At 35.9% G+C, this 22095-nt stretch overlaps 1 protein-coding gene across 3 annotated transcripts in view; it reads left to right on the forward strand.

Moving 5' to 3' along the window:
- SCN2A (sodium voltage-gated channel alpha subunit 2) overlaps positions 1-22095 on the forward strand; it is a 164915-nt gene that overhangs the window by 93784 nt on the left and 49036 nt on the right. For all 3 annotated transcript variants that reach the window (XM_025404934.1, XM_025404933.1, XM_025404932.1), the window contains exons 14-15: positions 2377-2615; positions 19891-20064. In XM_025404934.1, the coding sequence (XP_025260719.1) occupies positions 2377-2615; positions 19891-20064 (413 nt within the window). The remainder of the gene's footprint in view (positions 1-2376; positions 2616-19890; positions 20065-22095) is intronic.

The following is a 22095-nucleotide window of genomic DNA, read 5'->3' on the forward strand; positions in this document are numbered from 1 at the left end:
ATCATGTACATGCATACTCAAGGTGACTTAAGATAGTCCTTTTTTTTTTTTTTTTTTGGTTTCTGATAATGGTGCAAAGTTTTCTTGGTTGACATAATCTCTTTCCTTGGGGATCCTTTCTTCTATGTCTGATCATTGTTTAGTTCGCCTTCCCTTTTTATGAACCAGGCTTGTTGATCCAGTTGGCAATTTTTGTTTTCCTTCTTTTTAACTACAGCCACGTCTCTGTTGTCCAGGGTAATGGATAGCCTCATGCTTAGTGAAGCAGTAATGAATAAGCAAAAATGAACGATTTGCCTTTCAAATTTTTAAAAGTGCAAAATCACATAGAAATGTTTTCTGGTCACACCTTTGTGAAGGATGGTGGGAGGGTGAGTTAGAAGCACCTAAAGAATCAAGGTGAGCCAGCAAAAGACACAGACTTATTGTAAGTGATTCTAAGTGTGGATAACCCATGCAGGAATAATGGAGGTGTGGCTGCAGTTCTCTCCTGAATGCTTTGCTTTGTTTTAAAGTGTGAGATTCGCCACCCCCCCTCTTTTTTGGAATGAATAATTGAATGATTTTATTTTAGAACTTAAACAACTTTGCTCCGGTTATTCCTACTGTCAAGATGAGTCACACCTGCTGAATTTCATTTTTTAAACTTTTCTCCAGTTTATTTTTTTTCTATCCAGTTCCTGTTTGCTTCTCTTTATTTGCTATTTGACAGTTGGCATGGAAAGAAAAAGTCATATTATGACAGTATACAGACAAAATTAAATTTTGTAATTTCTCTTTTGTTATTTACTGTAAATAATAATATCTCCTTTTAACCTTCAATGTAAATATAAGGTTATTTGGGAGTTCAGAAGTATTTACAAAATAGTGCATAATAACTATATTTTTTCTTGAATTATAAATCAAATATTATTTATTGTTTACAAAGTTATGTACTAAGGTAAATGGAAACAAACTGTGCACTTGAAGAATTTCAATATCCAAAGAGACAACTGACAAATCTACTTTTAGTGGAAATTTTAAAAACAATGAGCAATAAATTAATTTACTTTGGAAAATAGAATTATAGAATTGATTTGTGGCAAATGTTGATTAGTAGAAGAAAAATTATTATCTGTTGTTGTGATTGTCCTTTCATAGGCTGGTCACACCCTTACAAGGTTTAGTTCATAGCAAACTGTGCCGAATGTGGACAGATGTACCAGTTGCCACAATAGTATTAAAGTGACTGACTAAAGTCAACTATGCCATGGATTTAAAAAGAAGAAACCTTCCCTCTATTTCAGTGCTAAGAGGTGGTGGCCACATTTTGGCAGTACAGGTAATAGGGTGTACAGCAATGATATTGACAGAAAACAACAAATTCTGCGTATTTTTCCACTCATAAGTTGATGAAGAGATTATCTTGCCAAAGGAAGATGGCAGACAATTTTTCACTTCCTAATTCCCCAAATTTCTTTGCCAATATTTACCAAATTTCAGTACTTTGGGTATCACCTTAAAGGTCTGTGCATTTCTGTCTTCTCTCCCAATATTTGGTTGAAATTCTTCTTGACATCATTGTACATTTTCCTTGGATAAATGCATTTTAATATAAAATTTTATGTCATAGGTTTGATTGAGAGTTATATATTTCAATACATTAAAATAAATGTATACCATGAAAATGTATGAATTATATGTATATTTCAGTTAAACCTTTTGTATTTTTCCAATAATAAATGAGTTCCACTTTGTGAAATGTTGATTTGTAATAACAGTGAGGACTCCAATTCCTTAGGCTGGAGTATTTTCTCTTCTTTTATGTCCTCTACTTAAATGAGAAATGTAGAGAGATGGAACTTTGTTATGTCTAACATGCAAGCCTATAATCTAATAAAATTTGAGACTTTTAAACTAAGATTGGTGACACTGACAAAATTATCTAATTAGAAGATCACCAAAACATATCTAATCCAAGAAACTGGCATTCAGTGTGACTGATTAAGGTCCTTAGCACATCTCCTGAGATATCTATGATAACATATATACTTCTTGCTCTATCTGGAATATGGGTGAACTTTAAGTGTACTCAGTGCAAGTTCTAACCACTAGTTTCTAGCAGCCTTGAAGATAAGTATCAGACAATTTAGTTTTTCTGATAGAATCTTGGAAGCTATGTTTAGCCAGGATACATTTGGAAAGCTTACTAGCCTTTCTGTCCTGATCCTTTCTGTGACAGCAAACCCACTGTAAAATTTTCCCTGTTCCTCCAGCAGATTAACCCATCATATCTTTTAACAACTTTAGATTTTTAAAATTGCTTTAATTTAAACCAAAGACTGCTTAACAGAAAGTAAGCAGTTTTCATGAGGATTCTAACTTTTTTTCTTCCAGAACTTGAAGAATCCAGACAGAAATGCCCACCATGCTGGTATAAATTTGCTAATATGTGTTTGATTTGGGACTGTTGTAAACCATGGTTAAAGGTGAAACACCTTGTCAACCTGGTTGTAATGGACCCATTTGTTGACCTGGCCATCACCATCTGCATTGTCTTAAATACACTCTTCATGGCTATGGAGCACTACCCCATGACGGAGCAGTTCAGCAGTGTACTGTCTGTTGGAAACCTGGTAAGCCTCACTGAGAGTTTCTCTTCCCATTGAAAGATTTTATAATTGCCTTAGTGAATTTTACATATTGCTCTCAAATTGAATATCAACTAATTGGCCATGTATACCTTGACATCAAAAGTTTAGCATCCTTTTTAAATAACAAAAATATATTGCTACCATAGTGCAAAAGAGTCAAAGAATTTATGTATAATTTGATTTAGAATTGAATTTAAATTGCTTATTTATTAGAAGATGATTCTGAATTGTCTTCCAAGGACATTGATCTATAACAAAATTCTGACGTATTTTTAAGATATTTAGAATAGGTTCTTTAGGACATGTCTGCATTTACTAAACAAATTATAAAATATGCCCAAGTCAGATAATTTTGAAATATCATTTGTAGGTACTTGAAGATGGACTATGTGGGAGGAAACATCATATGAGGGATTATTATTTTTTGTTTTTGTTTCTTCTACAGTCTTAGCAATATTAAATTTAGAAATTATTTATATAATTCTGTTAAAATATATATTAGCATTCACTGGATACGTATTGATATCATAATGTAGTATAGTATAGTGATAGATATTAGAGTGGTCTTATACAGAGAGACAAAATGAAGAAAATCACGCAAAAAAAGTATATTTATACAAGTATAAAATGCTTATTAAGTTCCCAACTTGATAAATGAACATATAAGCAGGTTATATAGAGATTGTAAATAATATGGCCTAAAGTATAACATACAATATTTTTAGGCGCTGAAGTAACCACTACATTTTTGAATTATATTTCAGGTAGGACTTACCTGAATTAAATGATAAAGTTGGCATATGTTGGCCACTTATTTTGTATCAGATACTGGACTAAATGGTTTACATTAAATCTCTCTCTCTAGATTCCCAAAAAATCAGTCTTAAGATATTTACTATAAATTGTCTGTATTTTGCAGTTGGGAAACTGTATCCATGAGAAATTAACAGAGAAATGGAAGGTCTGAATGCTGTATCAGACTCTGAAAGCTATTTCAGAGACTATCGTAAGCTATGGGCAAAGATCACAGAAGCTTAGAGTAGGACAGGACAATAATATTACCTAGTTCAAATTCAGAGCTATGTAAGAATCTCTTCAACATTATTTCTAAAAAAAAAAGCGGGATAGTGGGGTGGCAATTGAAACAAGAAAGCCTTTGGAGGTAATATGTTATAATCCAAGTTGAGTGAGCTTAAGCAAAAATAAAGGGAATTCATTACCTCACGTTACTGAAGCCCACTTGGAACTAGTTCTAGGTCCTAACCTGGCTAGATTCAGGTTCTCAGCCAGCATCATTGGGAATCAGCTTCTCGTCTCTCCTCTTCTCAATATGTGACCTTCCTCTCTGGCTGGGTATTTTCTTACTATTGCCAACATTCTATCAACTTTTATTCTACTAATGTAGCTCCAGGTACAGAAAGTTTGTGCTTCCTAATTAGTAGCTTTAATTAAGGCCCACAAATTGAATATCATTGACCTGGTTGGAGTTATATGGCCATTTCTAAATCAATCAGTTACCCTAACTCTTGGTTTTAATGCCATATTTGCCTAAATCAGAATCATATCTTATCACTGGAGGCAGAATAAATGAGTTAAACCATGAAAACAAAAATTAGGATACCATTACCAGAAGGAGGATAGATTCTAGAAAGAAATAACCAATAAATAGACAATTCAAGCTGGGGCTGGTCTTATGTGTTAAGGAATGTAGGATCTGTATCTGAGGTGAATTATGGAATAGTAGAAAATCCATGGGCAGGATACACATTCTTCTCAAATGCCTATGGGACATTCCCTAGGATAAGTTATAGGTTAGGTCATAAAACACACCTCAATAAACTTAAAAAATTAAAATAATACAAAGTATTTTTCTGATAAAAAATAAAATGAAATTAGAAATCAATAACAAGTCAATGTGGAGAATCACAAATATTTGGAAATTAAACAACTTACTCTTAAATAACCAATGAGTCAAGAAGATATCATAAGAGAAATTAGAAAATACTGGCCGGGCGCGGTGGTTCAAGCCTGTAATCCCAGCACTTTGGGAGGCCGAGGCAGGTGGATCACGAGGTCAGGAGATCGAGACCATCCTGGCTAACATGGTGAAACCCCGTCTCTACTAAAAATACAAAAAACTAGCCGGGCGTGGTGGCGGGCGCCTGTAGTCCCAGCTACTCGGAGGCTGAGGCGGGAGAATGGCGTGAACCCGGGAGGTGGAGCTTGCAGTGAGCCGAGATCGCGCCACTGCACTGCAGCCTGGGCGACAGAGCGAGACTCCGTCTCAAAAAAAAAAAAAAAAAAAAAAGAAAATACTTTAAGGATGACTGAAAATCAAAACAAACCAAACTGAAATGAATGAGGGCAGCTAAAACAATATTTAAAGACAAATTTATACTGTAAATGTCTATGGTAAAATAGAAGATTTCCCAAATTGCTAATTTAAGCTCCTCTTTAAGAAACTAGATAAAGAATAGCAAATTAAACCTGAAGTTATCAGAAAAGGCAAATAACAAACAAGAGAAAAATAACAGATAAAAATCAATAAACCCAAAAGTTATTTCTTTGAAAAAATCAACAGAATTGACAAATCTTTAGCTAGGCCAAACAAGAAAAAAAGAGGAAAGACACAAATTATTAGAAGTAGGAATGAAGAGAGGATATCACCATGGATCTTTTAGAAATAAAAAAGGGGCATAAGGAATAGAAAAAAATTAAACACCAGCAAACTAGATAACAATTGAAAAATTCCTAGGAAGTAACAAACTCCCAAAACTGACTCAAGAAGTAGTAGACTATGTCAATATACCTATAATAAGTAAAAATTGAATTTGCAATTAAAAAAAAAAAAAAACTTCCCGCCAAAAAAAGCCTGAGTCCAGATAGTTTTCACTGGTGAATTTTGCCAAATGTTCAATGGAGTGTTACATCAATCCTTAACAAACTATTCCAACAAACAGAAGAGAAGGGAATACTTCTCAATGCACTTTAGGAAGCTAGAATTACCCTGATATTAATGCCAGACAAAAATATTATGAGAAAAGAAAACAGACACAAATATAGACCAGCCATATCCCATATGAGCATAAGCACAACAATCCTCAACAAAATACTAGAAGCCAAATCACACAACATATTTAGATTTTTGGATTATGTACTCGGAATAAGTGAAACTTATCCCAGTGATGCAAGGTTGGACCAACATAAAAAATTAATGTAATATATCATATTAATTTTTAAAACTATACAATCATCTCTATAGATGCTGTGATCACATGGAAAAAGCCAAAGTGTTTCATGATAAAAACACTCAGTAAAGTTCAAATAGAAAAGAACTTCAGCCTGATAAACACCACCTCAAAAGACCCCACACCTATCATCATTCTTAATAGTTACTTTAGATGCTTTTACCTTCAGGTCAAGAAGAAGGCAAGGATGCTTGCTCTTGCTACTTCTTTTCAACACTGTACTGAAAGATCTAACCAGGGAAATAAGACAAGAAAAAGATATTAATGGTATCTAGATTAGAACACAAGAAGTAAATTCTGTTAACAAATACATAATCTTGTATTTAGAAAATCCTATAAAACACACACACACACACACAACTGTTAGAACTAACAAATAAGATTGCAGAATACAAGATCAATATACAAAACTCAATTATATTTCTAAACACTACTAATGAACAATCAGAAAATAAAATTAGGAAAATTCTATTTATAATAACATCAAAAAGAATAAAATACTTAGGAATAAATTTAATAAAGTAAGTGTGAAACTTGTACACTGAACGCTATAAAACATTGTTGAAAGAAATTAAAGAAGTACTAACTAAATGAAAACACATTTATATTCATAGATTAGAAGAAAATATCGTTAAGATTGCAATACTCACCAAATTAATCTACAAATGTAATGCAATCCATATCAAAATCCCAGCTACCTATTTTGCAGAAAGTGACAAATTGACTATAAATTTTATATGAAAATGCAAGATACCATGTGCCACACAATCTTAACTAGAAAAAAAACAAAGTTGGAGAACACAAACTTCCAAATTTTAAAACTTACTACAAAGCAAAAGTAAGCAAGATAGTTTGGTACTGGCATAAGGATAGCTATATACATCAATGGAATCAAATTGAAATTCCAACAGTAAATCACTACATTTATGTTAAATTCATTTTCAACAAGACTACTAGACAATTTTATTAAGGTAAGAAGCCTTTTCAACAAATGGTGCTTGGACAAGTGAATATCAACATATGAAAGAATGGAATTGAACCCTTACTTAATAACATATTTAAAAATTAAGATAGGTCATAGGCCTAAATGTAGAGCTAAAACTATGAACTGTTAGAAGAAAATTTAGAAGTAAATCTTCATGACCTATTATTAAGCAATGATTTCTTAGATATGACACCAAAAGCATAAACAATAACAATAAGAAAAAAAAAAACGTTCATTAGACTTTATCAAAATTAGCAACTTTCATACTGCAAACAATATCATCAAGTAAAAGGACAACTTATAGAATGGAAGAGGACATTTGCAACCCAGATGTCTGATCATGATTTGTATCTAATATATATAAAGGATTCTTATAACTCCACAACAAACAAAATAGATAACTCACTAAAAATGACATATTAACAAAGAAGATAGACAAAAGGCCAATAAGCACATAAAAGATGGTCAGCATAACTGGCTAATTTTAGGAGAAAGGTAAATCAAAACTAAAATGAGACACCACCTCACACATACTAAGATGGCTATAATCAGAAAGAAACCCAATACCATTTTTTGGCAAGGACGTGGAAAAATTGGAATGCTTATTCTTTATTTTGAGAATATAAAATGATGCAGTCACTTTGGAAAATAATTTAGCTGTTCCCCAAAAAGTTTAGGTTAGAGTTACCATATGACCTGGCAATTTTACTAATTTCTTTGGATATATATCTAAGAGAATTAAAATGTATTTCCACATGAATGCTTATAGAATATTATTCATAATACTAAAAATTAAAAACAATTCAAAATGTCTATCGCCTGATGAATGAATAAACAATATCCATCCAATAAAATGTTATTCATCCATAAAAAGGAATGAAGTATTGCTACAATCTACAACATGAATAAACCTTGAAAACATTATATTAAGTGAACAAAGCCAATCACAAAAGGTTACATATCATATTGCTACATTTATATGAAATGTTCAAAATAGGCAAATCCATAGAGACAGAAAGCAGATGAGTGGTTGCCAGGCAGCAGGGATTAGGGTAAATGGGAGCAACAACTAACTAATGGGTATGTAGCTTTTTAAGGTGATGAAAGTGTTCTAAAATTCAATAATGGTGATGATTGTACAAGTCTGTGAATATATTACAAGCCTCTGAATTGCATACTAATATTTCATAGTAGGCATGTTTCATTATTTTTTCTTCCAATCACCTATTGATGGATGTTCAAGTTGATTCCAGATACTTTACCCCCATGTTGCAGTAAATGTTCTTATATATATCACCTTTCATAATGCTGTATTAACTTCTAGAGAATAGATTTCCAGGATTGAAGTATTCCCAATATTAAACATATTCATGTCACATAAAAATTATATGATATGCAAAGAAATAGGAAAATGTGACTCATAGTTAATAGATTAAAGCAGTATGTAGAAATAGATCTGGACATGAACGAATTGTTAGAATAAACACAAAAGGACTTTGGAGGCGCTATTATAAATATGTTGAGCAATTTAAAGGAAAAATGTGGTCATAAGGAATAAACAGAGAACATGAGCAGAAAAAAATGAAAACTATAAAAAGAATCATTTAGACATTTTATAATTGAAAAGTACATATTCTAATATAAAAAATTCACTGGATGTGTTTAAAAGAAAATTGCAGATGTCAGAAGAAATAGCTGTTAACTCAAAGCACATTAATAGAAATTATCCAATTGAACACTAGAGAATTGAAAGGAAAAATGAACTGAGTCTGACTATAATATGGGATAATATCAAGTAGTCTAAATATTTATATGATGGGAGAATCAGAAGGAAAAAATAGACAGAATGAAACAGAGCAAATATTTGAAGAAACAATGGCCAAAAATTTCCCAAAGTTGGTGAAAAATATTAACTTACAGACCCTAATGTTACCTTATAAAATGTTAGTGAACATCAACAGGATAAATATAAAGTTCGTTCATACTTAAGCATATCTTAGTCATGCTGCTGAAAACAACAGCAATAACAAAAAGCTCTGGAAACAACAAGAAGAAAATTATTTACTATATACATGAGACTAACGTCTTACCAGAAATAATTCAGGCCAGAAGAAGGTGGCCAGATAAAATAAAGAAATAAAAGCCCATTATTCTACAGAAAGTGAAACTATCTGCCAGAAATTAAAATGAAGTAAAGAATTTTAAGATAAACAAAAACCTAAAAAAGCTGTTACCACCAGAACTACACTACAAGAATGTTAATGGAAGTTCTTTAGGCCGAATGGGAAAAATAGCAGATTGAAATTTGGTTCTGGGAATGATGGTCACTAGATATGAATAAATGTGGGTAAATACGAAAGACTATCTTTTTTGTCCTTAATTTTTTTCACATTTATTTGAGGTTCAGGGGTATATATACAGGTTTGTTACATAAATAAATTGTAAATCACAGGGGTTTGGTATACAGATTATTTCATCATCCAGGTAATAAGCATAGTATGCTGTAGGTAGTTCTTTGATCCTCATCCTCCTCCTACCCTCCACCCTCCAGTGTCTGTTGTCCCCTTCTTTGTGTTCCTATGAACTCAATGTTTAGTTCCCACCTATAAGTGAGAACATGCAGTATTTGGTTTTCTGTTGCTGTGGTAAATTTTTTAAAAAGACAACTGATTGTTTAAAGTGGGGATTTATAACATAGTTAAGTGTGAAATATGTGAAAAGATTAGAATTTTTTGAGATGGAGTCTTGCTCTGTCGCCCAGCCTGGAGTGCAGTGGTGCGATCTTGGTTCACTGAAGGTCCACCTCCCGGGTTCACGCCATTCTCCTGCTTCAGACTCCCGACTCGCTGGGACTACAGACACCAGCCACCATGTCTGACGAATTTTTTTTTTTTTTTTTTTTTTTTTTTTTGCATTTTTAGTGCAGACAGGGTTTCACCGTGTTAGCCAGGATGATCTCAATCTCCTGACCTCATGATCCGCCCGTTTTGGCCTCCCAACGTGCTGGGATTACAGGCAGGAGCAACCATACCTGGCCAGAACATTTTATATAAAGTGTTACAATATTAATTCTATATAAAAAATTGCAAGAAAGTATCCCTCATGAACACAGAAGCAAAAAGCATTAGCAAAATATGATCAATAAAATCGAGCAATAGAGAAAAAAGTAATAAATACTTAACTTTTTAAACGTGGAGATTATCTCAGAAAAGTAAGATTCATTTAACATCTGAAAAGTGATCAATTAATTGGCCATATTACCTCTAAAAGAATAAAGGAAAGCCTAAGAGCACCTCAATAGATGCAGAAAAGGATCTGACAAAACTCACCAGCCATTCATGAGAAAAACTCTCAGTAAACTAGGAATAGAAAGTAACTTTCTCAAGTTGTTAAGGATGTTTAAGAAAACCCTACATCTAGTCAGGTGTGGAGGCTCACGCCTGTAATCCCAGCACTTTGTGAGGCTGAGGCAGTGGATCACCTGAGGTCAGGAGTTCAAGACCAACCTGGCCAACATAGTGAAACCCCATCTGTACTAAAAATACAAAAAATTAGCTGAGCGTGGTGGCAGGTGCCTGTAATCCCAGCTACCAGGGAGGCTGAGACAGGAGAATTGCTTGAACTCGGGAGGCAGAGGTTGCAGTGAGCTGAGATCAAGCCACTGCACTCCACACTCCAGCCTCGGCAACAAGAGTGAAACTCTGTCAAAACAAAACAAAACAAAAAGGAAAGAAAGAAAGAAGGAAAGAAAGGAAGGAAGGAAGGAAGAAAGGAAGGAAGGAAAGAAGGAAGGAAGGAAGGAAAACTCTACAACTAATATTTTACTTATCAGTGAGATGTGTAAGCAGTGAATTCTTGCCGCTTAGAAAAATGGAGTGCTTTCCCATGAAAATAGACAAATGTGTCGATTTTTACCACTTTTATTCAATCTTGCATTGGAAGTTTTACCAACTGAAGTAAAGGGGAAAAAACCACAAATAAAATGTATAAATATTGAAATGTGGTAGAAGTGTCTATTTCATCAACATGATCATATTGTAGACAATCCTAACAAATCTTTGCAACAGTGATTAGAAATAAACAATGATTTTAAATATTTTATTTGCCATAATAGCAAAAAACACAAACAATATAGTAATAAATTTAACAAATCATTTCAAGACACCTACACTAAAAACATTGAAACATGGCTGAGAATAACTACAGAAGATTTAAACAAATGGAAATATATATGCCATGTTCATGCAATAGAAGATTCAATATCATTAAGAAATTAATTCTTGGCCGGGCGCGGTGGCTCAAGCTTGTAATCCCAGCACTTTGGGAGGCCGAGACGGGCGGATCACGAGGTCGGGAGATCGAGACCATCCTGGCTAACACGGTGAAACCCCGTCTCTACTAAAAAATACAAAAACTAGCCGGGCGAGGTGGCGGGCTCCTGTAGTCCCAGCTACTCCGGAGGCTGAGGCAGGAGAATGGCGTAAACCTGGGAGGCGGAGCTTGCAGTGAGCTGAGATCCGGCCACAGCACTCCAGCCTGGGCGACAGAGCCAGACTCCGTCTCAAAAAAAAAAAAAAAAAAAAAAAAAAAAAAAAAAAAAAAAGAAATTAATTCTTCCCAAATGTATCTGTCAATTCAACCCAATCCCAGTAAAAATGTCACAGATTTTCTTTGTAGAAATTGCTGAACTGACTTTCTATGCATATACACAGTGCTTAAAATTGCAAAATAATACTGATAAAAGAATAATGAAAACATTAACATACCAGACTTCAAGGCTTGTTATAAAGCTGTACTAATCAAGAATCTACAGTATTGGCATAAAGAAAGATACCAATGGAACATAATGCTGAGTTCATAAATAGATCCAAACTATATGTCAATGGATTTTTTGACAAAGACACTACGGAAAGGAAATAGAAGAAAAAAAGTATTTTCACCAAAATATCAGGAACACTTAAATATGTGTACGGAAAATAAATGAACCTCCCTGTTCAATCTTATGCCACATGCCAAAATCAATATGGATTGTAGACTAAGCAAAAAAGCTAAAACAGATTGGGAGGTTCCAAGATGGCCAAATGGGAACAGCTCCAGTCTGCAACTCCCAGCATGAGCGATGCAGAAGATGGGTGATTTCTGCATTTCCAACTGAGGTACCAGGTTCATCTCACTGGGGCTTGTCGGACAGTGAGTGCAGCCCACAGAGCAGGGTGGGGCATTGCGTCACCTGGGAAGCATAAGGGGTTGGGGAATTCCCTTTCTTAGCAAAGGGAAACCATGACAGATGGTACCTGGAAAATCAGGACACTCCCACCCTAATAATGTGCTTTCCAATGGCCTTAGCAAACGGCACACCAGGAGATTATATTCTGCACCTGGCTCAGAGGGTCCCAAGCCCATGAAGCCTCATTCACTGCTAGCACAGCAGTAGGAGATCAAACTGCAACGCTACAGTGAGGCTGGGGGAGGGGCGTCCACCATTGCTGAGGCTTGAGTAGGTAAAAAAAGTGGCCAGGAAGCACGAACTGGGTGGAGCCCAGCACAGCTCAAGGAGGCCAGCCTGCCTCTGTAGACTCCACCTCTGGGGCAGGGTATAGCTGAACAAAAGGCAGCAGAAACTTCTGCAGACTTAAGTGTCCCTGTCTGACAGCTTCGAAGAGAGTAGTGGTTCTCCCAGCATGGAGTTTGAGATCTGAGAATGGACAGACTGCCTCCTCAAGTGGGTCTCTGACCCCTGAGTAGCCTAACTGGGAGACATTTCCCAGTAGGGGCTGACTGACACCTCATACAGCCGGGTGACACCCTGAGATGAAGCTTCCAGAGGAAGGATCAGACAGCAACATATGCTGTTCTGCAATATTTGCTGTTCTGCAGCCTCCACTGGTGATACCAAGGCAAACAGGGTCTGGAGTGGACCCCCAGCAAACTCCAACAGACCTGCCACTGAGGATCCCAACTGTTAGAAGGAAAACTAACAAACAGAAAAGACATCCACACCAAAACCCCATCTGTATGTCACCATCATCAAAGACCAAAGGTAGATAAAACCACAAAGATGGGGAGAAACCAGAGCAGAAAAGCTGAAAATTCTAAAAATCAGAGTGCCTCTTCTCCCCCAAAGGAAAGCAACTCCTTGCCAGCAACAGAACAAAGCTGGACAGAGAATGACTTTGATTAGTTGAGAGAAGAAGACTTCAGACGATCACTAATAACAAACTTCTCTAAGCTAAAAGAGGATGTTCAAACCCATTGCAAAGAAGCTAAAATCCTTGAAAAAAGATTAGATGAATGGCTAACTAGAATAAACAGTGTAGAGAAGTCCTTAAATGACCTGAAGGAGCTGAAAACCATGGCATGAGAACTATGTGACGAATGCACAAGCTTCAGTAGCCGACTTGATCAACTGGAAGAAAGGGTATCAGTGATTGAAGATCAAATGAATGAAATGAAGTGAGAAGAGAAGTTTAGAGAAAAAAGAGTAAAAAGAAATGAACAAAGCCTCCAAGAAATATGGGACTATGTGAAAAGACCAAATCTATGTCTGATTGGTGTACCTGAAAGTGACGGGGAGAATGGAACCAAGTTGGAAAACACTCTTCAGAATATTATCCAGAACTTCCCCAACCTAGAGAGGAAGGCCAACATTCAAATTCAGGAAATACAGAGAATGCCACAAAGATACTCCTCGAGAAGAGCAACTCCAGGACACATAATTGTCAAATTCACTGAAGCTGAAATGAAGGAAAAATGTTAAGGGCAGTCAGAGAGAAAGGTCAGATTACCCACAAAGGGAAGCCCATCAGACTAACAGTGGATCTCTTGGCAGAAACTCTACAAGCCAAAAGAGAGTGGGGGCCAACATTAAACATTCTTAAAGAAAATAATTTTCAACCCAGAATTTCATATCCAGCCAAACTAAGTTTCATAAGTGAAGGAGAAATGAAATCCTTCACAGACAAGCAAATGCTGGGAGATTTTGTGACCATGAGCCCTGCCCTACAAGAGCTCCTGAAGGAAGCTCTAAACATGGAAAGGAACAACCAGTACCAGGCACTGCAAAAACATGCCAAAATGAAAAGACCGTCAATGCTAGGAAGAAACTGCATCAACTAACGAGCAAAATAACCAGCTAACATCATGATGACAGGATCAAGTTCACATATAACAATATTAACCTTAAATGTAAATGGGCTAAATGCTCCAATTAAAAGACACAGACTGGCAAATTGGATAAAGAGTCAAGACTCATCAGTGTGCTATATTCAGAAGACCCATCTCACATGCAGAGACACACATAGGCTCAAAATAAAGGGATGGAGCAAGATCTACCAAGCAAATGGAAAACAAAAAAAATGTAGGGGTTGCAATCCTAGTCTCTGGTAAAACAGAACTTCAGCCAACAAAGATCCAAAGAGATGAAGAAGGCCATTACATAATGGTAAAGGGATCAATTCAACAAGAAGAGCTAACTATCCTAAATATATATGCACCCAATACAGGAGCACCCAGATACATAAAGCAAATCCTTAGAGACCTACAAAGAGTCTTAGGGACCCACACAATAATAATGGGAGACTTCAACACCCCACTGTCAACATTAGACAGATCAACGAGACAGAAAATTAACAAGGATATCCAGGAATTGAACTCAACTCTGCACCAAGCAGACCTAATAGACATCTACAGAACCCTCCACCCTAAATCAACAGAATATACATTCTTCTCAGCACCACATCACACTTATTCCAAAACTGACCACGTAGTTGGAAGTAAAGTACTCCTCAGCAAATGTAAATGAACAGAAATTATAACAAACTGTCTCTCAGACCACAGTGCACTCAAACTAGAACTCAGGATTAAGAAACTCAATCAAAACCACTCAACTACATGGAAACTGAACAACCTGCTCCTGAATGACTACTGGGTGCATAACAAAATGAAGGTAGAAATAAAGATGTTCTTTGAAACCAGTGAGAACAAAGACACAATATACCAGAATCTCTGGGACACATTTAAAGCAGTGTGTAGAGGGAAATTTATAGCACTAAATGCCCACAAGAGAAAGCAGGAAAGATCTAAAATTGACACCCTAACATCACAATTAAAAGAACTAGAGAAGCAAGAGCAAACACACATTCAAAAGCAAGCAGGAGGCAAGAAATAACTAAGATCAGAGCAGAACTGAAGAAGATAGAGACATAAAAAACTCTTCAAAAAATCGATGAATCCAGGAGCTGGTTTTTTGAAAACATCAACAAAATTGATAGACCACTAGGAAGATTAATAAAGAAAAGAGAGAAGAATCAAATAGGCACAATAAAAAATGATAAAGGGAGATATCACCTCTGATCCCACAGAAATGCAAACTACCATCAGAGAATACTATAAACACCTCTATGCAAATAAACTAGAAAATCGAGAAGAAATGGATAAACTCCTAGACACATACACCCTCCCAAGACTAAACCAGGAAGAAGTTGATTCCCTGAATAGACCAATAACAGGCTCTGAAATTGAGGCAATAATTAATAGCCTACCAACCAAAAAAAGTCCAGGACCAGACACATTCACAGCCGAATTCTACCAGAAGTACAAAGAGCAGCTGATACCGTTGCTTCTGAAACTATTTCAATCAATAAAAAAGGGGGAATCCTCCCTAATTCATTTAATGAGGCCATCATCTTGATATGAAAGCCTGGCAGAGACACAACAAAAAAAGAGAACTTTAGACCAATATCCCTGATGAACATTGATGCAAAAATCCTCAGTAAAATACTGGCAAACCGAATCCAGCAGCACATCAAAAAGCTTATTCACCATGATCAAGTTGGCTTCATCCCTGGGATGCAAGGCTGGTTCAACATACGCAAATCAATAAACGTAATCCAGCATATAAATAGAATCAAAGACAAAAACTACATGATTATCTCAATAGATGCAGAAAAGGCCTTCAATAAAATTCAACAGCCCTTCATGTGAAAAATTCTCAATAAACTAGGGATTGATGGGACTTATCTCAAAACAATAAGAACTATTTATGACAAACCCACAGCCAATATCATACTGAATGGGCAAAAACCGGAAGCATTCCCTTTGAAAACTGGCACAAGACAGGGATGCCCTCTCTCACCACTCCTATTCAACATAGTGTTGGAAATTCTGGCCAGGGCAATCAGGCAGGAGAAAGAAATAAAGGGTATTCAATTAGGAAAAGAGGAAGTCAAATTGTCCCTGTTTGCAGATGACATGATTGTATATTTAGAAAACCCCATCGTCTCAGCCCAAAATCTCCTTAAGCTGATAAGGAACTTCAGCCAAGTCGCAGGATACAAAATCAATGTGCAAAAATCACAAGCATTCCTATACACCAATAATAGACAAACAGAGAGCCAAATCATGAGTAAACTCCCATTCACAATTGCTTCAAAGAGAATAAAATACCTGGGAATCCAATTTACAAGGGATGTGAAGGAGAACTTCAAACTACTGCTCAGTAAAATAAAAGAGGACACAAACAAATGGAAGAACATTCCATGCTCATGGATAGGAATAATCAATATTGTGAAAATGGCCATACTTCCCAAGGTAATTTATAGATTCAATGCCATCCCCATCAAACTACCAATGACTTTCTTCACAGAATTGGAAAAAACTACTTTAAAGTTCATATGGAACCAAAAAAGAGCCCACATTGCCAAGACAATCCTAAGCCAAAAGAACAAAGCTGGAGGCATCATGCTACCTGACTTCAAACTATACTACAAGGCTACAGTAACTAAAAGAGCATGGTACTGGTACCAAAACAGAGATATAGACCAATGGAATAGAATAGAACCCTTAGAAATAATACCACACATCTACAACCATCTGATCTTTGACAAACAAGAAATGGGGAAAGGATTCCCTATTTAATAAATGGTGATGGGAAAACTGGCTAGCCATAAGTAGAAAGCTGAATCTGGATCCCTTCCTTACACCTTATACAAAAAGTAATTCAAGATGGATTAAGGACTTAAATGTTAGACCAAAAACCATAAAAAACCTGGAAGGAAACCTAGGCAATACCATTCAGGAAATAGGTGTGCGCAAGGACTTCATAATTGAAACACCAAAAGCAATGGCAACAAAAGCCAAAATTGACAAATGGGATCTAATTAAACTAAAGAGCTTCTGCACAGCAAAAGAAACTACCATCAGAGTGAACAGGCAACCTACAGAATGGGAGAAAATTTTTGCAATCTACCCATCTGACAAAGGGCAAATATGCAGAATCTACAAAGAACTTAAAGAAATTTACAAGAAAAAATCAAACCCCATCAAAAAGTGGGCAAAGGATATGAACAGACACTTCTCAAAAGAAGACATTTATGCAGCCAACAGAGACATGAAAAAAAGCTCATCATCACTGATCATCAGAGAAATGCAAATCAAAACCAGAATGAGATAGCATTTCACACCAGTTAGAATGGCGATCATTTAAAAGTTAGGAAACAACAGGTGCTGGAGAGTATGTGGAGAAATAGGAACGCTTTTACACTGTTGGTGGGAATGTAAACTAGTTCAACCATTGTGGGAAACAGTGTGGCAATTCCTCAAGGATCTAGAACTAGAAATACCATTTGACCCAGCCATGCCATTACTGGGCATATACACAAAGGATTATAAATCATGCTGGTATAAATACACATGCACGTGTATGTTTACTGCAGCACTATTCACAATAGCAAAGACTTGGAACCAACCCAAAAGTCCATCAATGACAGACTGGATTAAGAAAATGTGGCACATATACACCATGGAATACTATGCAAACATAAAAAAGGATGAGTTCATGTCTTTTGTAGGGACACATATGAAGCTGGAAACTATCATTCTAAGCAAACTATCAGAAGGACAGTAAACTAAACACTGCATGTTCTCACTCATAGGTGGGAACTGAACAATGAGAACACTTGGACACAGGGTGGGGAACATCACACACCGGGGCCTGTCATAGGGTGGGGGGAGGGGGGAGGGATAGCATTAGGAAATTTACCTAATGTAAATGACGAGTAAATGGGTGCAGCACACCAACATGGCACATGTATACATATGTAACAAACCTGCATGTTGTGCACACGTACCCTTGAACTTAAAGAATAATAATAATAATAAATAAAAATAAAAATAAAAAAACTAAAACAATAAAACATCTGAAATAAAACACGGGAGAACATCTTTGAGACCTTGGGGTAGGCAAAAATTTCTGGGAAAAGAGACAAAAAGTGCTATACATTATTTAAATATCCATGAAATTTCAAACAATGGAGCCCTACTCAGTGAAAAAGAAAAAAGTCTAGTAATATACACATGGGTGAGTTTCAATTTGAAGTATTCAAGAGATGTTTGGAAAAGTCACTAAGACTGTCAGGTCTCTGAGGTGGCCACCTAGGTAGAGAGAGATTCCATTTACTGAGTTAGTAAATATCAGAAGAGAAGCAAAACTCTGGAGAAAAAGCAGTAAGGTGAATTTTTGACCTGTTGAATTTGAGATGACTGGAAGACAGTCTTTCAAATGTAGGTATTGAATAGGCAGGTGGGTTTGTGTTTCTAGAGATTAGGAGGTATGCTTGAACAGAAAAATAGATTTTGAAATGTAAACTATTATAAAAATGTAACTTATTATAAAAGGAAAATTAAAGTAAGTGGGGTCTAGACAGAGAGAATTCTGAATAAATCCAGTATCGAATGATTTCTTAGAGGAAGAAAATCAGGTGAGTAGCATCCAGGGAGGTGTGGATCACAGGAGCCAAGGACAGAAAATATTTCAATGAAGAAGGAACAGAAAACAATGCCCAAAACTTCTAAAAGGGCAGGCAAGCAAGATAATTGTTTAAAATTTTTCATTTGGACTTATTGGTGATGTCGGTTTTGTTGGTGAAGTTTGTTAAAGCCATTTGGTGGATCGTGGAGTAAGTTGAAGAATTGGAACTAGCGAGTGTAGACAAGTATGCGATCTTTGAAAGAAATCTGGCCATAAGTAAAGGATAGATGGTGGCAGCTGGAAGGGGAAATAGAGTGCAAAGAGAGTTTCTCTGATGACAGTGGTGATATTTTTAAGGGAGAGAAGGACTCGGTGTCTGTTACTTTCTATTAAAAAAAAAAACAAAAAACAAAACAAAACAAAACAAAAACAGGAAGTAGCCAGTAGTAGAAAAGTTGGTTAACTGAGAATGAATTCCTTGCAAAGTCCAAAGGAAAACACATAACACAATTTGAGACATTAGCTCAAAACAGGGGCACTTCTTTCATTTTAACAAGAAGAGAAAGGCAAAGCACAGTTATGGATGTAAATAGTCTGGTAGATAAAGGGAAACATAAAGTTCAGGCTGGCTGTCTTTCATCACTTCTAAGAAGCTGAAGTACTGAGACTATGCTTCTCAGATGGGAAGGCATAAGGAAAAATGGCTGAGGTTATGTGCAGAAGAGAGAGTTTGAAATAGTTGTAGATAATAGAAATGGAGAAAGGAAGATACTGCTTCCCTTTGGCCAGCAAAAGGAAATTTTTTTGTAAGAGTTCTTACTATCTGTAAGCTAGCCATGAGCATGTTTATTACAGCTTACATGACATCTCCTTAGCACCAGTCTCATCTGCAGGGCCAGGGGAGGGGACCTATCCATTGGGCTTGGTGATGGAAGCCCGCACTGTCAGGTAATCATTTGGTAAGTTTTTGGAGAGCTAGAAAGATCAGAGACAGAGCCAAATAATTGATCACAATGAGCCAGTTGCACCTTTCATATGAAAATAATATTAATTTTATTGACTTAATTCATATACTCTTTATCATTTGATAAACATTATATATGGTGAACAATTATTGATTTGAATGCAAAGCATTTGTGGATACCAAGTTGTTGGACCTAAACCAATTTTTAAAAATCAGAATTTAATTTATATTTGTTGGGAGTAAATTAAGTTGCTCAATAATTATTCGTGTTTCAAGAGTATTTGCTCATATAATGAACTACACTTCTCATTTAGGTCTTCACGGGGATCTTCACAGCAGAAATGTTTCTGAAGATAATTGCCATGGATCCATATTATTACTTTCAAGAAGGCTGGAATATTTTTGATGGTTTTATTGTGAGCCTTAGTTTAATGGAACTTGGTCTGGCAAATGTGGAAGGATTGTCTGTTCTCCGATCATTCCGGCTGGTAAATTAACTGGGAGTGTTCATAAAATGTACTTTGTAACTAATTAGTCTTCATTCTCATCTAGTAATAATGGCAAGATTTCCCATCATTATAATATTATTTGAATACACTTCTAAAACAAATTGGATTGCCATACCACCAGATAGTAGTTGTTTCTTCATCATAGGTTTAATAAAGTTCACTTAAATGAATAGTCTACACTTCTCTTCTTAGTTATTGAATGGAAGATTAATAGAGAGGAGGAAAAAGGGAGTCACAGATAAACTCAAATCACAATTAAACAACACCATAGTCAAGTCTCAGTTATCTGAGGTTTGCATAACTGTGTACAAAGCTTCCCTGGGACCTAGGATGAGCTCCCCTTTCTGCCAGAGACTAAGGAATTATGGAATTGTTCATTGCTCACCTTGTCCCTGTAGAGGAAAGAGTTAAGACAGGGGACAATGTACAAGGGAGAAGGAGAAGCAAACAGAGCTCCCCATATGACTGCTGCCACATCAGAAAATCACCATATCCACTCTTTGAGAGAGTTAACTGTACTATATTGTGTTAATTTTAAAGAAAGTATCTTTCTTTGATCTTTTATAAAAACTATTAGATTTTAAAATTCAGAGATAAAATATCACTTGACATATTTCCAGTGAAAGTTTGATATGTTTTATTATACTATTACTTTCAGTGGGTTCTAACTTTTGTGATTTATTTTCAAATAACACAGGCTGTACATGGTTACTAAGGACATGTTCCTATTGATGATTTACCTTAATAGTGATTAGGCTGAACCCTTTTTCATGAAATCTGTTTACAATTTCCCTTGCTGCTTACAACGTTCAAATTTAAATTGTAATCCTTAGAACTATATTTCCTTCCCTAATCCTCAAAGGTAGTTATGAATCTAATTTGAAACTAGAAGGATGCAAAAAACAGAACAAAAATTTAAAATGATAAAACAAGTAATATGGGCAAGAACTTAAAAAAAGATTTAGTAAACCTTCATGAAAATGTGATGCAGTTAAGGGAAATAGGAAGCATAGTATCATTAGAATCTTACTTAGTGTGCCAGGCTCTTTTGCATAAATTATTCTCTGGAATAAATTAAATACTTTGGTGCATGTATTTACTCCTTTGGGTCACTTTGATGCCATTAAATAATGCACTACTCTCATCCTGACATTTACTGAAGCATCAGAAATAAAATGCTGCTACTGTTTAACCATAAATGGTACTTTAGCGAACTCTAAAGCTAATATAACCAATATGTCAAACACAATGAGAGAGACATTTACACACTACACTGAATTAAGTCTTTGAAGACAAAAATTAAAAAGAAGCTTAGCTTTTTACTTAAGTTTAAATACTTTTGTATTTGAATATAATACATGTTTAAAATATAGCCTAACGTTATAGCAAGCTAAAAATATAGCTAGATTAAAACAATCAAAAGACAAAGAAATTAGCTGATTTCTGCTTCTACTTTGTGTAACTTAAGTGTTGATATTATTTTCACTTGTGCATTTCAGCAAGATATTTAAAGTACACTGAAAACTATATCTGCTTTGGCCTTTTAAAAATAATGACAGTTTCTGGCCGGGCGCAGTGGCTCAAGCCTGTAATCCCAGCACTTTGGGAGGCCGAGACGGGCGGATCACGAGGTCAGGAGATAGAGACCATCCTGGCTAACACAGTGAAACCGCGTCTCTACTAAAAAAAAAAATACAAAAAGCTAGCCAGGCAAGGTGGCGGGTGCCTGTAGTCCCAGCTACTCGGGAGGCTGAGGCAGGAGAATGGCGTGAACCCAGGAGGCAGAGCTTGCAGTGAGCTGAGATCCGGCCACTGACCTCCAGACTGGGCGACAGAGCGAGACTCCGTCTCAAAAAAAAACAAAACAAACAAACAAACAAAAAATAATGAGAGTTTCTACTTCTCTGAAACTGGATCTCTGCTAATTAACTACCATCAATCTTAAATATCTTAATTCCTTAAGGAGAAACAAAGGTGTATTTTACATATGCTTATGTAGGATACTTGAAA

This window comes from Theropithecus gelada, chromosome 12 (assembly GCF_003255815.1).
Source record: "Theropithecus gelada isolate Dixy chromosome 12, Tgel_1.0, whole genome shotgun sequence".
Lineage (NCBI taxonomy): Eukaryota > Metazoa > Chordata > Mammalia > Primates > Cercopithecidae > Theropithecus > Theropithecus gelada.